The 17,785-nt window shown below is 46.4% G+C and overlaps 1 protein-coding gene across 12 annotated transcripts in view; it reads right to left on the bottom strand.

Annotated features, from left to right (window-relative positions):
• MYO19 (myosin XIX) overlaps positions 1 to 17,785 on the bottom strand; it is a 36,151-nt gene that overhangs the window by 14,465 nt on the left and 3,901 nt on the right. For 10 of the 12 annotated variants that reach the window (XR_008375627.1, XR_008375628.1, XR_008375629.1 and 7 more), the window contains 10 exons: positions 14,546 to 14,684; positions 14,044 to 14,192; positions 10,377 to 10,490; positions 5,720 to 5,852; positions 5,023 to 5,092; positions 4,333 to 4,435; positions 3,516 to 3,612; positions 3,320 to 3,396; positions 2,220 to 2,310; positions 1,568 to 1,739 (listed from right to left, as the gene is read on the bottom strand). Coding sequence is in view for 7 of the 12 variants with exons in the window: in XM_053570192.1 (XP_053426167.1) it covers positions 1,568 to 1,739; positions 2,220 to 2,310; positions 3,320 to 3,396; positions 3,516 to 3,612; positions 4,333 to 4,435; positions 5,023 to 5,092; positions 5,720 to 5,852; positions 10,377 to 10,490; positions 14,044 to 14,192; positions 14,546 to 14,684 (1,145 nt within the window). In the remaining 5 variants the exon portion in view is untranslated. Of the gene's footprint in view, positions 1 to 1,567; positions 1,740 to 2,206; positions 2,311 to 2,655; positions 2,814 to 3,319; positions 3,397 to 3,515; positions 3,613 to 4,332; positions 4,436 to 5,022; positions 5,093 to 5,719; positions 5,853 to 10,376; positions 10,491 to 14,043; positions 14,193 to 14,545; positions 14,685 to 17,785 lie in introns of those variants that run through there. The other 2 variants (XR_008375631.1, XM_053570194.1) reach the window with 2 other exon arrangements.

The raw sequence follows: 17,785 nt of genomic DNA, 5'->3' as shown, positions 1-17,785 counted from the left end.
TCTAACCCTTGGGCTCCAGCAATTCTCTTGCCTCAGCCTCCCAAGTAGCTGGGACTGCAGGCGCCCACCACATACCTGGCTATGTTTTTTTAGAGGCAACGTCTTGCTCTAGCTCAGGCTGATCTCGAACTCATAAGCTCAGGCGATCTGCTCACCCTGGACTCCCAAAGCGCTGGGATTACAGGTGTGAGCAAGATATGGCCCAGCCTTTATCTACTATTTTGTACTAACTTGTAGGCAAAGGACTTAAAAACCTTTGACCTGAAAAAAATTTTTTTTGTTTCTTTTTAGCCTTGAGTAGCTAACAATGATTTTTGTGTGTGTGTGTGATCAAAGAAGGCAAAGAGTTGGGCGGCGCCTGTGGCTCAAGGAGTAGGGCACCAGCCCCATATACTGGAGTGGTGGGTTCAAGCCTGGCCCCAACCAAAAAAAAAAGAAAGAAAGAAATTGCAAAGTAGGCAAAGAGCCAAGATTTTTTTAAAATTTCATGTAACTTCAAACTCCTGGGCTCAAGAAATCCTTCTGTTTCAGCCTCCCAAGTAGCTGGGACTATAGGTGTGTGCCACCATACCCAGCTTATTTTTCTAGTTTTTGTAGAAACAAGGTCTATGTTACTCAAGCTGGTCTTCAACTCCTGCCCTCAAGTGACCTTTCCACCTCAGTTTCCCAAAGTGCCAGGATTATACCCAATGCAATTAGCTTGACCTGAAATTCTGATCTGAAATTAACTTTGAGGCAGTGGTAACTAGTGTCTTGCTGAAATGGTTTCAGTGTGGGCCAGCTATCCTGGGCCATTTTCAACTCAGAGGATCTTGTTCACTCAGCAGTTTGAGAAGGTTATCAAAGCAGGGACGCTCTTCCTAGAAAGGTGCTCAAAGTCCCATATGTACATGCTTACACACACATTTTCATAGTTTGTCCCATAATTTCAGAGACTTCTGGGCTTTTTGAACCCTTACAAGGTCCCCTGAATATTCTTAGAACCTAACCACATGGCCAGAGGGCAAAGGTACCCATGTAACCCTAGCAGAAAAAGGGAGCCCCACCTTCACCACCATGCTGGGCTCCCACTTGCCACATGCTGTGTTACTCAAGACTGCCGGGTAAGCCTCTGGCTCTACCATCATCTATCACATTTCCCACGTTTCTACATAAGGCCTAAGTACCAGGGTACAGGAAGACAGAAGAGCCTATTCACCTAAAGGTCTGAAGCTGGAACTGCCAAGGCCCCAGATCCCTTTGGGGCTTGCCTTGCCAATGGAGAGCTGAGCAGGCTTTCCCTATCTAATGCCAAGGTCAAAGCAGGTACTTGTACTTTAATAATGAGCGGAATCATTGCCAAGAATGTGGCAACTTCCCCACTCAATACTCTGAAACAGAGGCTTAGGGAAAACCTGGGAGCCATGCCCTGCTGTCCCCAGGTGTCTGAGAAGCAGGGAGAGGAACCCCTTTGCTTCATCTGGCATCCCCCACCTTGGGCCTGTGCCTATGGCCTTATGGTATATGGCCCAACTCCAGACAGGGAAAGAACCTGTGGGTAGGGTAGAGTACCAGAGTAACTGCTCACCGTGCATAGACCAGTTTGGCTACACAGTCTCTGCGGGTGTCACACTCTGTTTGGGAGCAGGGCTTCCGGAATACCTGCTGCTGCCTGCCTGCCCTGATGGTTCTAATCTGCAGTGTCTCCAGCAGCATGTCCTCTGGGAGCTGCAGCAGTGAGGCCGAAGTCCTGACAGAGCCTGAGAGGGGCAAATCCTCCTTAAGCAAATCCCCCTCCTTTGAAACAGTCCTCTTCATGTGGCACTGTGAACTCATCACAGTGGACCCAGGACTTGCTCAACTGGACAGTGGAAACACAGGTTTTCATGGGCAAAGAGACTCACCAGATGAGTCTTAGTGGACTCCACTAAGTGGCAGAGTCAAGACTTGAACTCAGGTCTTCTATGTTCCAGTCCATACTGCCTGCCACATGTGTGACAAAAATCACTTTATAAACCCAGTGACTCTTGTGTTCTCATTAAGATGGGGCCCATACCATCTGCATCAGCAGAGATGGCCTGGGGGCATAAATCATCCAGGGCAGGGCCCTATAGTGGATGGCTTAATTAAGGCATCAGATTCAAAATCTCACCCTCTGGCCTCACATTAATCCTACCAGTGCAGCCTTCCAGGCTACTTCCCTGACAAGACCTGCCCTACTTCCCACCCCTGCCCCTCACACTTGGCACTGTCCATCAGTTGGCAGGGCTGGGCTTCATTCTCTGAGTCAGCGAACTGGATATCGCCAAGGTGCAGCAGCCCAGCTAGGACCTGAGGGGCAGAAAAGCTCAGTCAGGAACAGAGGGGGACACTAGAGGGCCTACTGTGGGAAGGGCCTCTCCTGCTGAATGTCATCATGGCAATGGAAGGATGAAAGCTCCTAAACATTGCCTAGTTGTGCCTACCTCTGCCAGGCACAATTCTTTACAAATTACATGCATCACCTCATTCAACTTTTTTGACAACCTGAGGTAGGTGGTATGATGACATCCATGACAAATGTGACCAGGAGAGGTTCACAAGTAAAGACACATTCTTTCTGAGGAGAGGTGCTTAGAACCCAGTCTGACTACAGACGCCTCCCAGGGCAGCCAGTGGGGCCCCCATCCCACCTACCATATGTCTCTCTGCCTCCCACTCTCTAAGAATAGACTGTGTGGGAACACCACTCCTCTGGTAGACGCCAGCCAGGGTTACTCCTGTGCATCTGCAAGGAACTTCACTCTGGCTCCCTTTAGCCCTTCTCAGCCCTGTTGGGATTCTGACAGCCCAGCCTGGGGGAGGAACTGTGTCATTGGTCTGTATACAGTAGGTGCCTTTTTGCCTTTTCTTTCAATGATCCACAGAGATAAACCCTCAGGGTCTATAGAAAAGAGACCTCTGGCTGGTCGCCCATAGCTCAATGGTTAGGGTGCCAGCTACATGCACCGGGGCTGGTGGGTTCTAAACTGGCCAGGGCCTGCTAAACAAACAAAAAAACATAGCCAGGCATTGTGGCGGGTACCTGTAGTCCCAGCTTCTAGGGATGCTGAGGCAAGAGATCACTTAAGCCCGAGAGTTTGAGGTTGCTGTGAGCTATGACGTTACGGCACCCTATAGAGGGTGACAAAGTGAGACTGTCTCAAAAAAAAAAAAGAGACCTCCCACCCTCAGGCCCAGCAACTCTGAAACCCTTGGGCCTGGGTGCTCAGGGAAAGAGTCATAAGTCTAGGGAAGGGCTTTATGAAAGGGGCTACCTATTGTCTTTGCCAAATATAAGTGGCAGAGCTTTTCTTCTGACCTTAAAGATGTTGTTCTGGGTGGGTATATCAACGCCCAAATGGAGCATGGCCTCTCTGGTCACCTCAAAACAATCCTCTGAAAAAGAATCCAAGTCACAGTCCAGGGTCAGGGCCAGAGGTCAGCAGAAGAGGTAAGGCAGGCTCTGTAGAGTGGGTGGATATGCTGGGCCAGCCAGGGAGTGGGAATCCCCCTACCTTCCAAGGTCCTCTCTGGGTTGGGTAGCCAGGAGAAGACAGCTCCCTTGGGGAGGTGCCACTGGAGCCTCTCATCCGCGCTGGCTCCTTTGCAGATCTGTAGGGAGACATGGGTGGTGGCTGAGTGAGGGTGTGGGGGAAGCCCTGGCCTGCATAGTCCTAGGAACAGGATGAGTGAGAAATGGTAGCAACACTACAAGGCTAAGAGGTCCCTGCAGAGTCCAGGGCAGGCAGGGGGCAAAAGAAGCCACACACCTCTGGATATCTCCAACTTGATGCAAAAAAACTCCCCTGTCTGGGAAAACCTGCAGCCTGATGAAGAAAGCACAGCTCCTGCCCAGGGAGCCTCTAGTCTTGACCTGGGAGACATACTCTTTACCTAAGTATGCTCCCAATCTGACAGCAAGGGAGCAAAGACTATCTTTGCCTTTGGAGACCTCCAGTCTGATGGAAGAGGCATAAGTCTAGGGAACTCTCATTCTGTTGGAGGAACACTGTTAAAGGAGCAGTAGCCACTCTATGAAAATCTTAGTCTGATAAGGGTGACATGGTCCCCACCCTTTGAGGCTAGTCCCAGCCTCAAAGACCTTTTGGTTTGATTGGAGGAAGCAAAACACCCTCAAAGGCAAAACTGTGCTGGGAGCCAAGATGCAGCGTGAGGCAGAGCTGTTGCGTATAGTTTGAAGGACTAAGAGGTGGCAGCGCTGAAAGCCAAATGAAGGGGCCAGGCATGAAGCATCCTGAGGGTTGGCAGGTCAGAGACGCAGACCCATCCTTGCCCTGCATCTGGGGCCTAGAGACCTCTTCTGGCACTAACCTGGTAGAAGATGTGGAAGTTCCTCTCACTGGAGGCCTGGCAGGCCACTCTAGTTTTCTCCAGGAGGTAGGTCTGGACTGCAGCTCCAGTCATCTGCTGGGCCCTGAGCACACACAGGCCAGAGCCTGTTAGCTGCTCATTAATCCCCCAGCCATTTATTCAGCATTTACTGTGTGTCCATCTGCTGTCACCTAGCAACTTCCTGCCAAGCTCTTCCATTTAGCCAATGGTGTCATGAGGGCTGGGGACCACTAGGAATGTCCATGGTGTCCTAGAACATTGCACTGCAGCCAGCTGAGATGGCCAGGGCCAAAGCCTTGTGTATCACTTTGCCCCATCCCAAGACAGGAGCAGAATCCCCCGTCTCTAGCTCAGGGATGTGGCCCAAGGAGATAGTCATTTATGTAGAAGTCCCTGTGCACGCAGGGTAGCCAGGACAAGCACACTACCTCAGGGTCCCTAAGATGGGAGTAGTTGTAGTTCTTCAGTTTAAAGTTCACCCTTAGGGGTCATGGATCCTAAAGAATCCCATAAACATACATGCCAAGAAGAGCAGGCTTTATCTCATAGAGGTGGCCCAGGGTAGACTATTTTGTTGTTACAGTTGTCACTGTTTGGCAGGCCCAGGCCACTTTCAAACCTCCCTGACCCCAATCCTCCCACTAGCCAGGGTGACACAGTAGCTATTACCTGTTCAGCTGGAGCTGGATGAACTTCCCAAAGCGACTGCTGTTGTTATTCCTCAGTGTACACGCATTCCCTGCAGATCACAGCTATGTTTATACCACTCCCTTGCTGGTATAAACGGAATTCTCATGGGTCAAAGTGGCTGCAGGTATGCTGGGGATCATGCCTTATCTTCAAGTCACCTAAAAGGCCCCTTTGTTGGTTTTCATGTTGCAGGGGACAGGTGTAGGGAATGGGCACTCAGGCTTGAGTAAGTGGGATTCAGGAGAATTAGAAGAAATTCCTGACAAGGGACTGGAATGAGCAAGCCTAAGCAGTCAGGGACTATCTTCTGTGAAGGGAAGAGTCAAAACCAAGCTGTCACTATTGGCTGTAGATAGTAAGGCACATCTGGGCTCCACTGCCAACATCAACACTAATTGCTGTGCATCCTTGGACAAGTGCCCTTCTTTGAACCCTAAAGAAACTGGATAGATAGAAGCCACAAGGTACTCTCCAGCACAATGGTCACGTGTGTCTAGGCTGGAGGAAGATAATCAGTGCACCACCCCTATTAGAAGGTCACTGAAGGGCACCTGGGGGTAGGTTGAGGATCCGACAGTGGAAGATATAATGATCCTACAACCCCAAAGAGAGGGTCTCAAAACATTGTCCTAGAGGAAATGGGACCAACGTAGTATGCAGAGGACACTGAACTCACCAAAAGCTTCCATGACAGGGTTGGAGTTCAGGATCCTCTGTTCAATCCTCTCTGCAATCTTGTGGCTCTCGCAAGATGTCGGCGAGGAGGCCACTACAGCGTAGAACTTCATCAGGCAGCGGGATGTCCATGTCTGCAGCAGAAACAGCCCCATGGGAGCCATTACTGACGTCCCTTCCCTCTTCCAAGCCTGTCTGAGGGAATGGTGACCACCAGAGCTCTCTTCTCCACCATGCATGTTGCTGACCACATGAGTGAATGCTGAATTCAACTGTGGCCTTAGGCAAGGCACTTCTCCTGCATCTGTAAGTTGGGGGCCCACATCTCTGCTTCTCCCAGCTCCAACTCGGTATCCTTTGAAGTCTCACAGCTAATGCTGATTACTCTGTGGCAGCACTGAGTTGTAGAGACTTTCTTTGCATTTTCTTGAAAACCTTACAGATGTAGTAATAATTATATAATTTTCCTTTTTTTTGCCGTTTTTGGCCAGGGCTGGATTTGAACCTGCCACCTCTGGCATATGGGGCTGGCGCCCTACTCCTTTTAGCTACAGGCACTGCCCTGTTCTTTTTTTTATTATTATTTATTAATTTTTGTTGTTGAGACAGAGTCCCACCCTATGCTCTGAGCAGAATACCATGGCATCAGAGCTCACTGCAACCTCAGATTCAAGCTGTGGGCATCCCCCTGCCTCGGCCTCCAGAAGCTCCTGGGATTACAGGCGCTCACTGTGGTGCCCAGCTGGGTTTTTCCATTTTTTAGGAGTTAGGATCTCACTCTCGCTTATGCAAGTCTCAGACTCCTGAGCTCAAGCAATTCTCCCTCCTCAGCCTCCCACAGTGCTGGGATTACAGGCATGAGCCACCGTGCCCAGCAATATACAATTGTTTTTAAAATGATGAAACCAAACCACAGAAAAACTTCAAAATTTATTGAAGATCACACATCTAGTTGATGACAGGGCCCTGATTTATAGCCATACTTGATTAAATTCTTACTCTTTTGTGCTTGATCAGCTGAAATCAGGTATATGAAATCAGGTATATTTTCATTCGTATTTTCAGCTGTTTGAGGCTAGGACACAGAAACATTTGTTGCTAGGGCATGAGATACAATTTTTTTTTTTGGGACAGAGTCTCACTATGTCACACTTGGTAGAGTGCCATGGCATCACAGCTCACAGCAACCTCAAACCCTTGGGCTTAACCAATTCTCTTGCCTCAGCCTCCCAAGTAGCTTGGGAGTAGCTGGCAAAGAACTGGAATGAGCAAGCCTAAGCAGTCAGGGACTGTCTTCTGTGAAGGGAAGAGTCAAAACCAAGCTGTCACTATGGGCTGTAGACGGTAAGGCATATCTGGGCTCCACTGCCAACATCAACACTAACTGCTGTGCATCCTTGGACAAGTGCCCTTCTTTGAACCATAGGTGCCTGGCACAACGCCCGGCTATTTCGTTGTAGTTGTCACTGTTGTTTGACAGACCGGGGCTGGGTTTGAACCCGCCAGCTCCAGAGTCTCACTTTGTCGCCCTCAGTAGAGTGCCATGGTGTCACAGCTCACAGCAACTTCAAACTCTTGGGCTTAAGTGATTCTCTTGCCTCAGCCTCCCAAGTAGTTGGGACTACAGGTGCCTACCACAACACCCAGCTATTTTCAGAGATGAGGTCTTGCTCTGGCTCAGGTTGGTCTCAAACTCATAAGCTCAGGCAATCCACCTGCCTCAGCCTCCCAGAGTGCTAGGATTACCGGTGTAAGCCACCACACCTGACCTCTTATGATTTTCTTAGTAACATTTTCTTTTCTCTAGCTTACTTTATATAATGCAAATAACATACAAAATATGTGTTAATCAACTGTTTATGCTATCAGTGAGCCTTCTGGTCCACAGTAAGCTATTAAATTTCTGAAGTATTAAAAGCTGTAAGTAGATCTTCAACTGGGTGTGCAGTAGGCATCCCAGCCTCCATGTTGTTCAAGGGCCAAGTGTACAGCCAACCATTTGATATTGTACTATAGCTCTTGGATGCACGTCTCTGTTTTACCCTTTGCATAATCCCTGTTTACCAATTGTCAAGTTCACTAATGTATTCTTCTGCGTCTAGTCTGTGTGGCAGCAACCCTAAGCAGCCACCTATCCAGAAGGGAGAAAGAGACCAGAGAGCACTAGGAAGGGCATCTCCAAGGGGGGGAAAAAACGACCTAATTAGTGTGCCAGTTTGATAGTTGTTTTTCAGCTCTGGTGACAAGTCTGATAGTAAATTAATAACATGCATATAGTAATTAAGTGAAAAAAATGGGGAATTTATTAAGTAGAAGGAAAATAAAAATTATATAAGAAAGGAAATATATGGTTTTGCTATCAACAATAAGTACATCATATAATAATGTAAATAAATGTGAATACTACGTTTTAATAAGAAATTGTGATATTATTACAGAGTATTTACTTGGCAACAAGGAAATAAGAGGTAAGTCCTTATCAAAATTGAAAGTGAACAGATAAGGTCCAAGCCCAAAAAGTCAGTTAACAATTTAAGCACGTGGTTTAGAAATATAAATGTAAACAAATAAATAAATAAATATAAATGTGAACAGCCAAATAAATTGATAAAACATGTGAAAGCAGCTGCCTCCAGAGAGAAGAAATTAGGTTGAGAGATAAGAGGCAAGTTTGCTATTTTTCTTGGTAAGCCTTGTAGTATTGTTTGATTTTTTGAGTTAGATAACTACATTACTATTAAAAAGAAATTTTAAAGGGCCAGACATGGTGGCTCATGCCTGTAATCCTACCTCGGCGAGAGGCCAAGTTGGGTGGATTGTTTTGAGCTCAGGAGTTGGAGATCAGCCTGACCAAGATTGAGACTCCATTTCTACTCAAAAATACAAAAACTGGCTCAGCGCCCATAGCTCACTGTTTAGGGCGTCAGCCACATACGCCAAGGCTGGTGGGTTCAAACCAGGCCCAGGCCTACTAAACAACAATGACAACTGCAACAAAAAAATAGCCGGATGTTGTGGCGGGCTCCTGTAGTCCCAGCTATTTGGGAGGCTGAGGCAAGAGAATCGCTTAAGCCCAAGGTTTAGAGGTTGCTGTGAGCTGTGACGCCATAGCACTTTACCAAGGGCAACATAATGAGACTCTGTCTCAAATATAAAACAAAAAACAAAAACTAAAGCAAGATCACTTGGGCCCAAGAATTTGAGGCTGCTGTGAGCCATGATGACACCATGGAGCTCTATTCAGGGTGACAGAGTGAGACTCTGTCTCAAAAATAAAAATAATTATAAATTTTAAAAATATACCAGGCCCAGCCCATGGCTGCTCAATAGAGGGTTACATCAAGTTCTGCTTTACTGGGTCTTGGTCAGGTTCAGTTTCAGTTCCCCAAGGCAATTCTAGGTAACGATCAGCTCTGCTAAGAGCTAGGCTTCAGCAATCTTCATATAGCTCCCAGAGATTCTCTCCTAGCCCACATCTAGGTGTTCATCCTCACAACTTACTATCTTTGTTTCCATGTCTATTTTTCTCAGTGGACTAACAAATCTCTGATCCTTCTCCTGCCAAGGCCGTAGCCTGAAGCCTAGAATCTGGCAAGTTCTCAGCAATCCTCTCATAAGAGTAAAGACAGAGGGACGTTATAGTCTAAAGCAGGGGTCCTCAAACTACGGCTCGCGGGCCTCATGAGGCGGTGTGAATTGTATTTGTTCCCGTTTTGTTTTTTACTTCAAAATAAGGTATGTGCCGTGTGCATAGGAATTTGTTCATAGTTGTTTTTTTTTAACTATAGTCCAGCCCTCCAGCGGTCTGAGGGACAGTGAATTGGCCCCCTATTTAAAAAGTTTGAGGATGCCTGGTCTGAAGAATCCCTTGTGGAGATGAAAGTGCTAACAAAGGGCAAGGCAGTGTGGTAAGACTTGGCAAGAAGGTGGGGAGACCATGGCCAGTTGTCTCCTCTGACCACCTGTGCAACTCCTCACTTATCTTTGTGCAACATTCCATCTCACCTGTTGTGGTTCTGCCACCCAGGAGACCACATGGCCACATCAGGAGCCTCCGTCCTCCCCTGCATTGAGTTTCAGGCCCAATGTACTGTTCTTGCCACTATCGACAGCCCATAGGGTTTAGGTGGTCTGCTGTGATAAACCCTTTCCAACAGTAACCCAGTTACTTTTGGAGGACCCCTACGCTGTGCCAAGCCTCCACCAATACCTTATGTGCAGTGGCTCATTTAACTGTCACAGAAGTGCCATGAGTCAGGTGTTGCTCCTCCCCTTCTTCCCATTTTACAAGTAAGAGAACTGAGAATTTGGCAGGAGCTAAGTACCTTTCTGATGTGCTCTTAACCACTATGCTGGAATCCTCAACAGCTGACTTTTGTTTCTAGTTGTGTCAGAGCTGGGAGAGACCTCTGACAAGAAAATGAAGGGTTGGGAAGTTAGTATCTCACCCAAGTTGACAGCAGAGCTGATGGCAGAGCCTGGACTGAAATCCTGTTTCTTGACTTCCGGGGCAGTCTTGCTTGCCCACCATTTTGCCCTGATCCCTACTTTGACACAGCCTACTTGGGAATAACTAGGCAGCCAAAGACTCCACAAGAAATGACTGTCTGCCCACCTAGCTAGTCATGAGGGACAGGGTGAGAAAGAGGTCCTCTTACCTTTCCAGCACCACTCTCTCCACTGACAACAATAGACTGATTGACCGGCTCAATCAAGCTCTTGACATTCCTGTAGGTCTGTTCACCCACAGTGAACACATGAGGCTTCAGTTTCTGAAACACCAACAAGTGAAAGGTCTTGTGAGGGGATGCCTACTTTCAAGAAGTGACGAAGCCCATGACGGCTGAGATGAGGAGGCTGCCAATAGCAGTGCCAAGACGCTTTTTCCAGAAAATTTCTGGATATTAGGTCCAATTGTAGGACCCCAATGGTGGCTTTACCCACTCATTTCTCAGGCTTGAAGCAGTACTGGTCTTGACTTGTGTGTGACCGTAACACTTCATACTTTTTCATCTTATCTTCCTTTAGTAGTCTTATTCTGTGCATATTATTATGTTATTGCACTTTGAAGTTTGCAAAGAACTTTGTTTTTTGAGACAGAGTCTCACTCTGTCGAGCTGGCTAGAAGTGCTGTGATGTTATCATAGATTACAGCAACCTCAAACTCTGGCTCAAGTGATCCTCTCACCTCAGCTACCCATGTAGCTGGGACTACAGGCACCCACTACGATGCCCGGGTAGTTTTTCTATTGTTAGTTGAGAGGAGGTCTCACTCTTGCTCAGGCTGGTCTTGAATTCCTTAGCTCAGGCAATCCACCTGCCTCAGCCTCTCAGAGTGGAAGAATTACAGGTTTGAGTTACCACACCTGGCCACAAGGAACTTTGTTACAAATTACTGCTTAAGTCGTCTGGGACTTGAAGAGAAACTTCTCTGAAGAAGACAGGCACACGGCCTACAGATATATGAAAAAATGCTCATCATCCTTAATCCTCAGAGAAATGCAAATCAAAACTACTTTGAGATATCATCTAACTCCAGTAAGATTAGCCCATATCACAAAATCCCAAGACCAGAGATGTTGGCGTGGATGTGGAGAAAAGGGAACACTTCTACACTGCTGGTGGGAATGCAAATTAATACATTCCTTTTGGAAAGATGTTTGGAGAACACTTAGAGATCTAAAAATAGATCTGCCATTCAATCCTATAATTCCTCTACCCAGAAGACCAAAAATCACATTATAGCAAAGATATTTGTACCAGAATGTTTATTGCTATCCAATTCATAATTGCTAAGTCATGGAAAAAGCCCAAGTGCCCATCGATCCACGAATGGATTAATAAATTGTGGCATATGTACACCATGGAATATTATGCAGCCTTAAAGAAAGATGGAGACTTTACCTCTTTCATGTTTACATGGATGGAGCTGGAACATATTCTTCTTTGTAAAGTATCTCAAGAATGGAAGAAAAAGTATTCAATGTACTCAGCCCTACTATGAAACTAATTTATGGCTTTCATATGAAAGCTATAACCCAATTATAACCTAAGAATATGGGGAAGGGAAAGAGGGAGGTGAAGGGGGGGAGGATGGGCGGATGGAGGGTGATTGGTGGGATTACGCCTACGGTGCATCTTAAGGGTAAATGCAAAACTTAGTAAATGTAGAATATAAATGTCTTAACACAATAACTAAGAAAATGCCAGGAAGGCTATGTTAACCAGTGTGATGAAAATATGTCAAATGGTCTATAAAACCAGTGTACGGTGCCCCATGATCGCATTAATGTACACAGCTATGATTTAATAATAAAATTTAAAAAAATAAGATAAAGAAGTCTGCATCGTTGGATAGCTAACCCCATTTTACAGATGAGCAATTTAAGATTCAGAGGAGTTAAATAACCTTTCAAGGCCACTTAGCAAGTAAGCATATGCATGAGATTTGAATTCCAAAGCCAGTGTTCTCCTTTCCTTCAATAAATATTACTTGTCCTCAATGCGGTGGGCATGAAGCTAAGCACTGAGGAAACAGAGGGGACCATGACCTGGCTTGTGCCTTTGAGGCAGGGGAGATAGTCAGCGAGATGGGGGCACTCAAGACAGACTTCCACTGGACTCATTTGTACACGTCTAGAAGGCCAGGTCATTTGCCTAGTCAGCCCAGCCACCATGATAACTTACCTACAGCTTTCTAAGGGAGAAGGCACACGTTCTGGATAGGGTCAGAGCCATCCCTCTCTACATCTAGCCTTATTCCAGCCACCCGTCACCTGGAAAGTTACAAAGCCTCCCACTGTTCTCTATGCCTCCTGTCTCACCTTCCTGAACCTGACTCCCAGAGTAATCATCCCCCTAGTAGGTTCTGTTCACAGTCCCACCTCACCTGGATGAAGATGCTCTGTGAATTCTGCCTGTTATGGTGCTTCAGACCCTTCACAAATAGCCCTCACTTCTCATCTTCCCACCCTCATCTTCTGAATGCCTCTCCTCCTGCTCTCGCCTCTCCTTGAACACATCATGCACTTTAACACCAACATGAGAATTTCCTGCCTGCACCACCACCAACACCACCCTCTACCCACCAAATAATTTATTCTCTTCTCAGTAGAATAATTTATGTTTCTCAGTAAAGATGAGAATCTTCTAGGGCAGTGATTCTCAACCTGTGGGTCGTGACCCACAGGAACTGTATTAAAGGGTCATGGCATTAGGAAGGTTGAGAACCACTGTTCTAGAGCAATCCTTATTGCATGTAATTTTATTCTTTTCTAAAAAGTTGTTTGTTGGGTGGCACCTGTGGCTCAGTGAGTAGGGTGCTGGCCCCATATACCAAGGGTGGTGGCTTCAAACCTGGCCCTGGCCAAACTGCAACAAAAAATAGCCAGGCATCATGGCGGGCACCTGTAGTCCTGGCTACTCGGGAGGCTGAGGCAAGAGAATCACCTAAGCCCAAGAGTTGGAGGTTGCTGTGAGTTGTGATGCCACAGCACTCTACTGAGGGCGATAGAATAAGACTCTCGTCTCAAAAAAAAAAAAAAAAAGTTGTTTGTTAAATATACAAATATGCCTTTGTAGATTTCTTCCTATTAATAATCCTACAAACCCTGGCTCGGTGCATGTAGCTCAGTGAGAAGTGTGCCGGCCACATACACAGAGGCTGGCAGGTTTGAGCCTGACCTGGGCCTGCTAAACAATGACAACTGCAACCAAAAAAAAAAAAAAAAAATAGCTGGGCAATATGGAAGGCACCTGTAGTCCCAGCTACTTGGGAGGCTGAGGCAAGAGAATCGCTTAAGCCCAAGACTTTGAGGTTGCTGTGAGCTGACTCTACCGAGGTGACGACACAGTGAGACTTTGTCTCAAAAAAAAAAAAAAACAAAAAACAAAATCCTACAAACAGGAAAAAAATAATCCTTTGCTTTATGTCCTACTATAGTTTCCAAAGCCAGTTAACAAATATTTATCCCCTACCTTGCATCTTCTATCCTATAGTCAGTATTTTTTGGTTGGTTGTTTGAGACAATCTCAGTTTGTCAACCTCAGTAGAGGGCTGTGGCGTCACAGCTCACAGCAACCTTAAACTCTTGGGCTCAAGCAATCCTCTTGCCTCAGCCTCCTGAGTAGCTGGGACTACATACACGCACCACAATGCCCAGCTACTGTAGTGAGTTCTTTATGAGTCTAAAATTTTTCAAGCTCCTGTTGGGCAGGAGCTTTGAATGACTACATGGCTGTCAAATAGATATGGATGGGAAAATTGCAGGGAGGCCCAGGGGGTGGCGGGGAGTCCTGAGGACACAGGAAGTGGCTGAGCCTTACCTGAGGCTGAGGTGCAATATGGTACTCTCTCATCAACTCTGCTGAGTAGAGCTCAGGAACAGGCTTGAAAGGATTCAGAGCCACCAGGGTGCAGCCAGCATTTGTGTAGAATGTGTCTGCCATGTACCGGGCCTGCAGGCACCTCAGGACTGAGACAAAGATGCCTTTAGCAAACATTGGCTCAAATATACACAAAACCATACACACAGACACACATCTACCTAACAGCCCTCTTTCTGCAATTAGCCAAGTGTCATTAGATCCTAGCAGCTCCCTGATGAATAGATGTAAGATCTAATTAAGATGAGGCTCAAATCTGGAACGAAGTCTATCCTGGGGATTGCAAGTGCAGCTAGCTGCCAGGCTCTCTCAGGCAGAGGTCTGGAGCATCCCGTCTGGCTCTAGGTCAGAAGTGCTGCCTACTTTGGTCTGACTGGGGGAAGCTGTGTTGAATACCTTAACCACCTCTTGGAAATAGTGTTCTTGAGCGAGAAGCCCATACCTGTCTCTAGTGTCACAGGATTCACCCTGGTGAGGTCATCCACCTGATACAATGGGGCCTCCCCGCCCAAGAACTCCTGCAGGTCTTCTCTGAGGGATTCTCCATCTTGGGCATCAGGGCCCTGACTGTGGCCATTGACCTGGAAGAGAAGTACATAAGGGCCATCAGAGCTGGGACTCAAACTAACTGGTAGCTATATAAGGGTGGGCACCTGTATAGTAGCAAGAGAACAGGTCTCTAGTATTACAGTCTGGTTGGGTTCAAATTTCAGTTCCACCACTTATTAGCACTGTAAGTCTGCACAAGTTACTTATGCTCTTTAAGCCACAGCTTCTTCATTTGTAAATAAAGGAAAATAAACTCAAGTCACGGGGCTATTAGGAAGAAAAGTAAGAAGAGACATAAAAAACATTTGGTTAGTGCTGGCACACAGTATATACTCAATAAATGTTATCCCATCTCCTTTGTCAAGAGCTCCAGCCAAATCAGCTTCCAAGGTACTAGTATTACTGAGCCTGGCAGAGGTGAGGCCCAAAGGGCCTGCTATAGGAATACTGCAAAGGAAAAGAAGTACCACTTAGGCACTTTTGGAAAGAGACCATTCGGCTTGTGATGAAAAACAGCTGTACCTTCCCATTGCTTTCATTACCTCTTGGGGCTTAATGAATTGGTTCCCTCTGTCCTGAGTCTACTTGAGAGAAAGCCTGGCTCAGAAGGCTGTTTGAGATCAAGAATGGGCACCAAAGGAACAGGCCCCTCCTCCCTTGCTCATCCTTGATGCCAATACTTTCCACATGTTTCATCTCCCCACTTTCCTCCCATGGTCTCATTTCTCCTCCTATCTCTCTCAAGGATGCAGGAAAGATGGGGGAGGAGGAGAAGACAGGCATCTGGCTGAAATATGCTTTTGAAGAAAGAGATCTGCAACATGACATGTGTGAATTTACAATGAGACTGGTGAGGCTAAAAGTTCAAACCCCTCAGACAATAAGCCAAGGTGGCAAGTTTCATCTGAGAGGCCCAGTAAGGAGTTTCTTCCAAATATGTTGCCTTCTCTCTGAACTCTGGGCCCCACCATAATGCACAAGGCAGGCTTTTGACCTCCAAAATAAATACTGAGGTTAAAGTATGGCTGGATCCATGCAAATCCTTCTGCTCTAGTGGGGAGTGGGGGAACCAAAAAACAAACAAAACTCCCCCAACAACTCAGCCACAATTTATGAATAGTTCTGATCCAACTTAGAGAGGCACCTGAGTGCAACGATCAAGAACCTGGATTTGGGCTCAGTGCCCGTAGCTCTGTGCTTAGGGCACTAGCCACATACACCAGGGCTGGCAGGTTCGAACCCGGCCCGAGCCAGCTAAACAACAATTACCACAAAAAAATAGCTGAGCATTGTGGTGGGTGCCTGTAGTCCCAGCTACTTGGGAGGCTGAGGCAAGAGAATTGCTTAAGCCCAAGAGTTTGAGGTTGCTGTGAACTGTGACGCCACAGCACTCTACCAAGGGTGACATAATGAGACTCTGTCTCAAAAAAAAAAAAAAGAACTTGGATTTGAAAACTACATTGCCTGGCTCCAAATCCTGATTCCACCACTTATTAGTTGTATATTTTTGTGTAAGTCTCATAATCTTTGTCTCCCTCAATTTTCCTCATCTGTAAAATGGAAATGGTGATAATAGCTACACTCATAGATACGAATAAGCACATAAGCACAAAAAGGGTTTAGAAAGGCATCTGAAGGCCTGACAAGGTAGCTCATGCCTATAATCCTAGCATTCTGGGAGGCCAAGATAGGAGGAATACTTGAGCTCAGGAGTTCAAGACAGACTGAGTGAAAGCCAGATCCTGTTTCTACTAAAAATAGAAAAAATTAGCTGAGAGTTGTGATGGGTGCTGATAGTCCCAGCTACTCAGAAGGCTGAGGCAAGAGGATCCCTTGAACTCAGGAGTTTGAGGCTGGTGTGAGCTATGAAACCATAGCACTCTAGCCTGGGGCAACAGAATGAGACTCTGTCTCAAAAAAGAAAAAAAGGCATAGGCTCAGCACCTGTGGCTCAAGCAGCTAAGGCGCCAGCCACATACACCTGACCTGGCAGGTTCGAATCTAGCCTGGGCCGCCAAACAACAATGATGGCTGCAACAAAAAATAGCCAGCGTTGAGGCAGGCGCCTGTAATCCCAGCTACCTGGGAGGCGGAGGCAGGAGAATCGCTTGAGCCCAGGAGTTGGAGGTTGCTGTGAGCTGTGATGCCACAGCACTCTACCCAGGGTGACAGCTTGAGGCTCTGTCTCAAAAAAAAAAAAAAAAAGGCATCTAGAATGTGCCAAAAAACACCAGCTATCATTCTTCTTTTAAAAGAATATGGCTCTTTTATCTCACATCTGTAATTAATCCTAGCACTCTGGGAGGCTGAGGCAGGTGGATTGCTTAAGCTCAAGAATTAGAGACCAGCCTGAGCAAAACAAGATGCCATCTCTAAAAATAGCCCTGCTCTGGGGCAGGCACCTGTAGTCCCAACTACTTGGGAGACTGAGGCAAGAGATTGCTTGAGCTGAAGAGTTTGAGGTTGCTGTGAACTATGATGCCTCAGGACTCTAGCCTGGGCAACAAAAAGTGAGACTGTCTCAAAAAAAAAAAAAAAAAAAGAAAGAAAGAAAAAAATGGCTCTATGGCTCTTTCATTTGCAAGGGGTTGATAATATATCAAAGGGCTTAAAGCTATGCGTGCCCCTTAAGCCTGCAATTCTGCTTCTCAAAAATGATCCTACATAAAGGCCAGAAAAATGTTAATATATAAAGTCATTTATAATTGAAAAAGAACTGAAACTACTATTTCTAAATAGTAGACTACTTAAATTCTATTAAGTACATCCATACAACAGAATAAAGCATATTACAGAAAAGTATAATACCTTTAAATGTATATTTAGTGGAAAAAATCCAAAACGTTCTCTAAAATAGAGAATATTTTCTATTTTAGAGAATATTATGGATTTTTTTTTTTTTTTTTTTTTTGTAGAGACATAGTCTCACTTTAAGGCCCTTGGTAGAGTGCCGTGGCATCACACAGCTCACAGCAACCTCTCCAGCTCCTGGGCTTAAGCGATTCTCTTGCCTCAGCCTCCCGAGCAGCTGGGACTACAGGCGCCCGCCACAGCACCCGGCTATTTTTTTGTTGCAGTTTGGCCCGGGCTGGGTTTGAACCCGCCACCCTCGGCATATGGGGCCGGCGCCCTA

The sequence above is a fragment of the Nycticebus coucang genome, chromosome 18, assembly GCF_027406575.1.
Source record: "Nycticebus coucang isolate mNycCou1 chromosome 18, mNycCou1.pri, whole genome shotgun sequence".
In the NCBI taxonomy this organism is placed as follows: Eukaryota; Metazoa; Chordata; class Mammalia; order Primates; family Lorisidae; genus Nycticebus; species Nycticebus coucang.
The sequence above is the reverse complement of the archived record's forward strand: the minus strand, read 5'-3'. Positions and strand labels throughout refer to the sequence as shown.